Source organism: Sinocyclocheilus anshuiensis, unplaced genomic scaffold (genome assembly GCF_001515605.1).
Source record: "Sinocyclocheilus anshuiensis isolate Anshui unplaced genomic scaffold, SAMN03320099.WGS_v1.1 scaffold75, whole genome shotgun sequence".
Taxonomy (NCBI): Eukaryota; Metazoa; Chordata; class Actinopteri; order Cypriniformes; family Cyprinidae; genus Sinocyclocheilus; species Sinocyclocheilus anshuiensis.
In genome coordinates, this window is record NW_015549634.1 from 144,045 (window position 1) to 153,084 (window position 9,040).

Below are 9,040 nucleotides of genomic sequence, written 5' to 3' on the forward strand. Positions count from 1 at the left end.
TAGTTAATATTTTAAGTTTTATTAAATATAATTATGTAAACTCTCTTATACTTATAAAGGCTACATTTACTTGATCAAAAATACAGTAAAAACAGTAATACTGTGAAGTGTTATTACAGTTTTAAATAACATAAAAATGCATACAGATAGATAGATAGATAGATAGATAGATAGATAGATATGTGGATAGATAGATAGATAGATAGATATGTGGATAGACTCTGATTTGTCAGTCACTGCTCTTGCAGGCCTGCAGGTCGTCTGGATGAGTATCTGGCCTGCATTGCAAAGATCCAGAAAGCCGTGGAGTATTTTCAGGACAACAATCCCGACAGTCCCGAGCTCAACACAGTGGTACGTACAGTATGTCATGCTCTCACACTCCCCTCACACTTCTTCAGTCCGTATGAAGCTCCTCAGCGAGGCTGTCGTGTTGCAGAAAGCACGCTTCGAGAAGGGGAAGGAGCTGCTGGAGGCGGAGTTTCGCAGCCTGCTGACGCGCTACAGCAAGCCAGTGCCGCCCATCCTCATCCTGGACGCCATCGGAGGAGACGAGGACATGGAGGTGCAGGAGGACGTGACGCTGGAGCACCTGCCCGAAGCCGTCCTGCAGGACATCATCTGCATCTCTGCCTGGCTGGTGGAGTACGGACGCAACCAAGGTGGACACACGCAAACGCTTTTATCTGTGCCATTATATGTCATAAAGTGTTTTAGTGCCATTAGTGTCATTAGTGTTGTATTTTTTCCATAAATTTTTCCCAAAGGGATTTAAAAAAAATTAGCTGTAAGCAGTGAACCAAACCAACCAGTTACGAGCAGAAGCACAACGCTACAAACTAGGGCTGCAAAACTATTAATCGCGATTAATCGCATTCAAAATAAAAGTCTGTGTTTACATACTATATGTGTGTGCACTGTGTATATTTACTATGTATATATAAATACACACACATACATGTATATATTAAGGAAAACTATGTTAGATTTATATATAAAATATTTATATTTATTAGTGCTGTCAAACGATTAATCGCGATTAATCGCATCCAAAATAAAAGTTTTTGTTTACATAATATATGTGTGTGTACTGTGTATATTTATTATGTATATTTAAAGACACACACATACAGCATATGTTTTGAAAATACTTACATGTATTTACATGTATATATTTATATCCATATAATTTATATTATATATAAATATATTTAATATATAAACGTAACATATTTTTCTTACATATATACATGCATGTGTGTGTATTTATATATACATAATAAATATACACAGTACACACACGTACTATGTAAACAAAAACTTTTTTTTAATGCGATTAATCGCGATTAATCGTTTGACAGCACTAATAAATAGAAATATTTTATATATAAATCTAACATATTTTTCCTTAATATATACATGTATGTGTGTGTATTTATATATGCATAATAAATGTACACAGTACGCACACATATAGTATGTAAACATAGACTTTTATTTTGAATGCGATTAGATTAGATTAGCCCTACTACAAACATTTATTTGAAGCAAAACAGTATTTGAAGATCACGACTACAATCCCATGAGGCATTGCAAATGACATAGTCAAATTTAAAATGATCGTGAAATATAAAACTATTCATGTTTTTTAAATTAAATAAATGCTGCCTTGGTGAGCGGAAGAGAGAGAAATTTAATTTAAATGTAATTATTTAATATAGTAAACAATGTAATTATTTAATTGTTAATTTAAAACACCAAATTAAATGACATAAAATAATTAATTAGTTGAATACATTTTGATGTCCGGATGAAATTACATTTTTAAAAGTTATTTTATATGCATATAAAGCATATTAAATGCAAGTAAAGTGTCTATTTGAATGTTTTAAATTACTTTTGTGGGAGAAAAAAAGTAAAAAAAATCTGTGAAACAATATTTCATCATCATTCAGCATAACAGATATATTTGTGTAAAAATGAAATGACATACTTATTCTGACCTGTACTTAAAATATATAAAAGAATAAGTGAACATACTCAATTTTAAACTTCTTAAACATAGTCTTTTAATGAAATCTATTAATCTATTAAATCTATTAATAATTATTGTTCTAAATATGACATTTTTTCTGTAAAATTAGGTAAAAAAGGGAAATATAGTCATTATTTTTTTTCTGAGAAAATTGTTTTCTTCTACTGTACACTTGTAAACTTCTAATGTACAAAAAAAGTGAAATGTATTATATATATTATTTGTTGATTGTATCTGTGGAAACAATGTATTTTATGTTTATTTTAAATTTATACACAATTATTATTGTATGAAAATTGGTTTTCTGTACAGCATCATGGGTAATGCAGTTTTTCACCATGACTTCTGCTATTAATTCACTTGATTATTTAAAAATATTTGAATTTATGTGAACAGATGGTTTTAACTAAAGCATATATCACTGATTAAAGTGAAATGATGTGATTTAAATTTTTCCTTTCTCTTTGGAGTGTTACAAGCTATTGGTGCATAAAGAAGATCTGTAAAGTTGCAAAGCTCCGGACGCTCCTTCGTCGAATCCGCCGGCCGCCGCTCACTCGAGCCCGCCGGGGTTTTAATGTTTTTGTCTCAGTTGCTCCGGCCGGACACGACATCACAGTATATGTTAAGGGGCGTAACATTTCCGTCACACGCTTAAGGTATTCGGCCAATCACAACGCACTAGATAGCTGGCCAATCACAGCACACCTCGCTTTTCAGACCGGTGAGCTTTGTAAAAATCGACACGTTTCAGAAAGGCGGGGCATAGAGGAGAAACAATAATGTACAGTATGTGGAAAATAATGTGTTTTTTTAACCTTAAACCGCATAAACACATTTCATTACACCAAATACACAAAATAATGTTCTTTTTAGCAGCATCATATGACCGCTTTAACAACCTCACAACAGGTCTGTCTTTAATAGCTTATCGGTTATCATTAAAAATCTATTTCCCTATGGAGAAAATGAATTGGTTTTACTTCCAGAACCTGACTGTTGCTCACTGAGGATGTTTGAAATCTCACGTTGTGTATTTGTTTTTCTGCAGACTTCATGAACGTGTATTTCCAGGTGCGGTCCAGTCAGCTGGATCGGTCCATTAAGGGACTGAAGGAGCATTTCCGTAAGAACAGCGCCACCTCTGCCATGCACTCGCCCGCCGTACAGACCAAACGCAAGGAGACGCCCACCAAGAAGCCTCCCAAAAGACCAGGTCAGTGACCTTTAACCCTTCACCCCACTAGACCAGGTCTCTTTGGGTTTCTGATGGTGCTGAAGGATCACGATCAGGTGTATCTGACTTCCATGACCTCATTTCCTGTCGAAGTTCTCCTCTTTTCCCTTTCCTAGTGTTTGTCTTTTTACTAACGGTCTCCTCTCCCCGTTTCTCCTCTCTGTCTCACTGGTGTCTGATGATGTCAGTCTACATCCCAGGTAAAGTTGCAGCTGTGTTTGTGATGCGTCCATCGCTTGCTTCTGTTTGCAGAGCCAGAGCTTCCCATTACACACACACACACACATATATGCAACAGAACAGGCTATGAAAGGCAGTCTATGACAGGACTAGTCACATGCAACACCAACATGTTTCACGTGTAAAATTTGCTGGTGAAATACACAAAAAATTATTCACACAGAACTTGAGACAAATGTGTAATCTGATGAAAAAAATTTACCAAAAACGTACACTACCGCTCAAAGGTCTAGGGTCATTTCGTTTTTTAAAATAAAAAAAAATAATGTGAAAATTAAAAAATAAATAATAATAATAATGTATATCATTTTAATAATCTATTAATTAATTTAATCATTTTAGTTATTAAAATTGTTTACTATATTAAATAATTACATTTATATTTAAATTAAATTATTCATTCTCTTTTTTTGCTCACCATGGCAGCATTTATTTGATTAAATGTGTTTTAAATTGATTCATATTGTGAAATAGTATTGTTAAAAGCTGTAAAATTGTGAAATATTATTACAATTTTAAATAACTGTTGAATATCTGTTAAACTGTAATTTATTTCTGTGATGCGCAGCTGTATTTTCAGCATCATTACTCCAGTCTTCAGTGTCACATGATCTTCAGAAATCAATCTAATATGCTGCTGCTCAAGAAACATTTCTGATTATTATTATTATGTTGGAAACAGTTGTGCTGCTCAATATTTTTGTGGAAATCGTGATGCATTTTATTTTTCATGATTCACAGATGAATAGAATGTTCAAAAGAACAGCATTTATTTGAAATAGAAATCCTTTCTAACATTATAAATGTCTTTACTGTCACTTTTGATCAATTGAATGCGTCCTTGATGAATAAAAGTATTAATTTCTTCTTAATGGGAGAAAGGAAAATCTTACTGACCCCAGACATTTGAATGGTAGGGTTTTATGAACCATTTGTCTTTCTTGAATGTGAGAAGGCCTTTATACACACACAAATAGACATATACACCATAGCAGATGCATCCATTCAGACACACTCACACAACTTATATCTCAGCCAGACCAATTAATTGTTATTAATCAGGGTAACTAGTATATTGAGCTAGTTTCTTAAGACATTTAGCAGACGTTGTCCTTCCCGTCTGTTGGAACTGGCAGTCAGTTTGGAGCCATTAGTACAGGCTTTCACAGTGGTGCTACTGTATTTTCTCGATGTGGAGGGCACATTTTGTTGGCTAACAGCTCTGTATTGCGTACGGAGAGTTTAATATTGAGAAAGATAGTTCTTTGTTTTCTACTAACACTCTTAACACTGACCGCATGCTCACTCCTCACCACACGGGGGCGCTGTGACTGTTCTGCCCTCACTAACAGACTGACTCTGTCTTGGTCGTGTTTCACATGATGCTTATTATTGCCGAAGAAAACATTTACTGCATATTAACTGCTTAATAAAGGGGTCATGTCACGATAAATTAAAGTTTTTTTTAATATTTTGATCATTGCACTATTTATTGTTATTTGTACGATTTAGTTATTTGTACTATGAAAAGATTCTAATGTTTGCTACACAAAAGATGAATGCAAACTAGTCTGCAAGAACAGCTTGTTCAGAAATTATTCATGACATCAGCCATGAGCTCGTTAATTTCTGACTGATCTCATTTACTTATCAACATAACAGTCATAATAGAGCTCATTTACATGCACAAGTCTATAATAACAACCCGTTCCATTTCCAGGGCCACAGAGAATTAAAAATGCACTGAAAAACTTAATGATTACTGAAAACGTTTCTTAAAGGGAAAACTGATATGATGTAAAATGACGATATGACCCCTTTAAGACATGTGCCTTTAGTTTTAGCGGCACAGTGACTGTCTGATGTGTTTGAGTTTGTGATGTTAAACAGGTTTTAGATTGTGTGGCTGATGCATTGGAGCAGCACTACTCTTAATGAGTGTATTAACATCACTGTATGTGACACAATGCTGTGGTTTAATAGCTGTGATGGATTAACCGGTTGTATTTTCTCCTCAGTGTGTGTGTGACGTGTTTTTCAGTCTGTTTAGCTGTAGACATTGTGATGTGATGTGATGTTTGTGCACCGCATGTGTGTGTGTGTGTGTGTGTGTGTCTGAGTGTGTATGCAAGGTCCAAAATGAACTTTCTGCCACTGCTGCTAATGACTAGTCAACTGAGAAAGTGTACTGGCAATCAATCAATCATATATATATTCATAAATATACATTATTTGCCAGTATTTGCCATACTATATTTTTTCTTCCAAAATAAACAAATACTAACTAAATTGAAAGTAAATCATATCCACTATTAATTTCAGAGTAAAGGCACATTATGCATTTAGATTCCTAAATAAAAATACTATAAATAACAAATAATTTATTTATTTTACAGTAGAAAGAAAACCTTAAGCAACATTTCATTAATCAAAAAAGCTCACTAATTTCTTTCGTTTATTTAAAACAAATAATAATGTTTCAGATATGCTTTGAATGTAAGTAAATTCAAATCTTTGTTTATATCTCATTTAATTTTTAGTTTTTAAATTAATTTTTAGTTTAAAGATTTTAGGCTTCCAAGATAAATGTCTGATGGTGAATTTTTAAAAATGTAAAATGTTAAAAATTGGCACGCAAGTCACAAAAAGTCTTTTTGGGTGTTTATGTTTGTAAACTTACTGTTAACCAATTAACAGGTTTTTACTGTAGCATTTATACAGTCTTTTACTGTATCACAATCATTTTTTACAGTGTACTTGAAAACTTGTCACTAAAATCAGTTCTTTCAGTTTGACCATATAATGTTGGTAATGTTGCGGTTCCTAATATCCTAATCCAGTTTATTGACTTTTATCAGTGTAACAGCGATGGGAGGTTCATGTTGGACCGTGTGTGTGTGTGTGTGTGTGTGTGTGTGTGTGTGTGTGATAGCTGTGGTGTCGGCTATAGTCTCGGAGGGATCTGGATTTCTCTCAGTTGTTGCTCTGGTGTCGGTGAACAGGGTTTGAGAAGCCCTTCCTCTTCTTCTTCCTCACGGTGTCTTCCTCTGTTTTCCTCCTGCAATCCCTGCGTCTCTCCCCTTCTCTCTCTCTCTCTCTCTCTCTCTCTTCCTCTCTGTTTCTGTGTTTGGGTGTTGATGGGCGCAGGCACGATCCGTAAGGCTCAGAATCTGCTCAAACAGTACTCTCAGCATGGCCTGGATGGGAAAAAGGGTTCTAACCTCACTCCTCTGGAAGGTAAAGCACGCTGTCTTTCTGGTTTCCTTCCTCTTCTCAAGCTCTGTCTCTGGTTTTTTTTCTTCTCACTTTTGCTGTTTTTGAACTGTTGTTCCTGCGTTTCTGAAAACAACAGTTGGATAACACAGAAACCTATGGGCCACAGCAGTTTCGTCCTCAGTGAGGTGAAAGCATCCTCACAATGGAGAGAGACCAACCGTCCTGAGAGAGCCACTGTTTGTCTCATCTGTGCAATATATGTTTATTTTTTTCAATTTAAAATATTTTTAAGTTATACATTAATAACTCAAAATATTTTTTGTGCTCAATTAAATAATAAATAATAACTGTGTAATTAATAGTATTAATAATTGTTTTTTATTTAATAATAAAAAACAATGAGGATTTGAATTGTGACATTGTGAAACTTAAAAACACTTTAATTTACAGTTTAAGTGAGTTGAAACTATGGCAATGAACAGCAGCATTTAACTAAATATTTTGCCACATACGTTGCCAAAATATTTTGCAGAACATGTAAAATGTTTTGCAAAAGCTGAGTTTGCTATGGTTCACGTGACATCATACTATCAGTATAGCTATTGTTAACTAAAACAATTTTTTTTTAAATGTCATAATGCGAAATAAAATGTAAACATTAGTGCTTTCAAACGATTAATCGTGATTAATTGCATCCAAAATAAAAGTTTTTGAAATGATTAATAATTGCATCCAAAATAAAAGTTTTTGTTTACATAATATACTGTATGTATGTGTACTGTGTACTGTGTACATGTATATATATAAATACACACAGTATATATTTCGAAAATATTTACATGTTTCTACATGTGTATATATTTATATTCATATAATTTATATTATATATAAATATTTTTAATACATAAACATAGCATATGTTTCTGAAATATATGCATGCATGTGTGTGTATTTACTGTATATATACATAATAAATATACACAGTACACACACATATATTATGTAAACAAATACTTTTATTTTGGATGCGATTAATCGCGATTAATCGTTTGACAGCACTAATAAATATTACTGAAAAATGTAAACTTAAAAATAAAAAACGCAGATTAGAAATGTTGCTTTGGCAACTAACTGAAATAAAATAAGTTTGAAGTGCTAAAATGACTAAAACTGAAATAAATCTAAATGAAAAAAACGAATAAAAATGAGAAACAACTAAATTAAACTGAAATGAAAACAAAAATATAAATATGAAAATATATAAAGTAATATATGAATATTACTAAAAATTAAAATGAACACTGAAACTATACAAAATATAAATAAAAAAGCATATAAATAATAGTGTATAATAATAACACTGCATCTCAGTGAAATCAGATATTTCCCAATTTTAAGTCCAGCTTCACTCTGTTGGCTTTTCCAAGTAGAAAGTAGACTTTTTGAGTTGAGCATGGCAGCAAGAAGATCGTGGTCATTGTTTTCTCTCTCAAACTGAGGACAAGCTGTTGTGACGTCAGTGTTTCCCATAAGTCTCTGTGCTTTGCTGGGTCCATCGGTGCACTTGAACCCCACTAACATCCAGCACTCGGGCGAGCCGCGTGAGTCTTTCCTTTGCTTTGTGGGCGGGTGAGTTTGTTCAGCACTCCCTCTGTAGCCTGGGGTGAGTGACCCGGTCATGTGACTATATCCTAACCAATCAGGTTTCGATCATGACCTGCGTGGGGTTAAGCACCTGTCTGACGACAAGCATGGGGCGGCTGCAGGTGAGTCTGACCTCAGAGATTATGAAAAAACACAAGTGCTGAGTTCAAAACAATCATTCTGACTCATCCCTCAGTTTATAAAGAACTAATGATGTAATTTGTTACATTAGCCTCAAGTGAACAGAACACATGTTGTGTAAATCCTGTTGTTGTACTGTATGTTTAAAATAATGTGAATTTTAATGTTTATACTGTTGCAGTGGCCCAGCTAGAGATCACCTGTAAACATGTTTTTTGTCTTCTTACAAACTGAGGGATGAGTTTTTAGCTGTTATCAGTATTTCAAAGATGCTGTTGTTTTAATTTAAGAGAGGTTATTAATACAATTTCAACAGTGATATTGGGTTCAGTTCAAAGAGTGAGTGATTCAGGCCTTAAAATGATAGAGGACATTCTACATTTAATTGTATTCATTTTAAATTAAACTTATGATTTTTTATATATATATAATTGTATTATAATTGATATTATTTAATTTGTTTTTGCTTTATTTTAAATTATTATTAAATTATTTAACATTTTAAATTATTATTATTATTATTATTA

General features: G+C 33.4%; 1 protein-coding gene across 1 annotated transcript in view; it reads left to right on the forward strand.

Moving 5' to 3' along the window:
- Positions 1-9,040, forward strand: part of LOC107659637 (exocyst complex component 7-like) — a 20,782-nt gene that overhangs the window by 1,406 nt on the left and 10,336 nt on the right. Inside the window, exons 4-9 of the mRNA XM_016448648.1 lie at positions 249-354; positions 440-662; positions 3,087-3,251; positions 3,461-3,472; positions 6,660-6,749; positions 8,432-8,538. Coding sequence (XP_016304134.1) covers positions 249-354; positions 440-662; positions 3,087-3,251; positions 3,461-3,472; positions 6,660-6,749; positions 8,432-8,538 — 703 coding nt within the window. The remainder of the gene's footprint in view (positions 1-248; positions 355-439; positions 663-3,086; positions 3,252-3,460; positions 3,473-6,659; positions 6,750-8,431; positions 8,539-9,040) is intronic.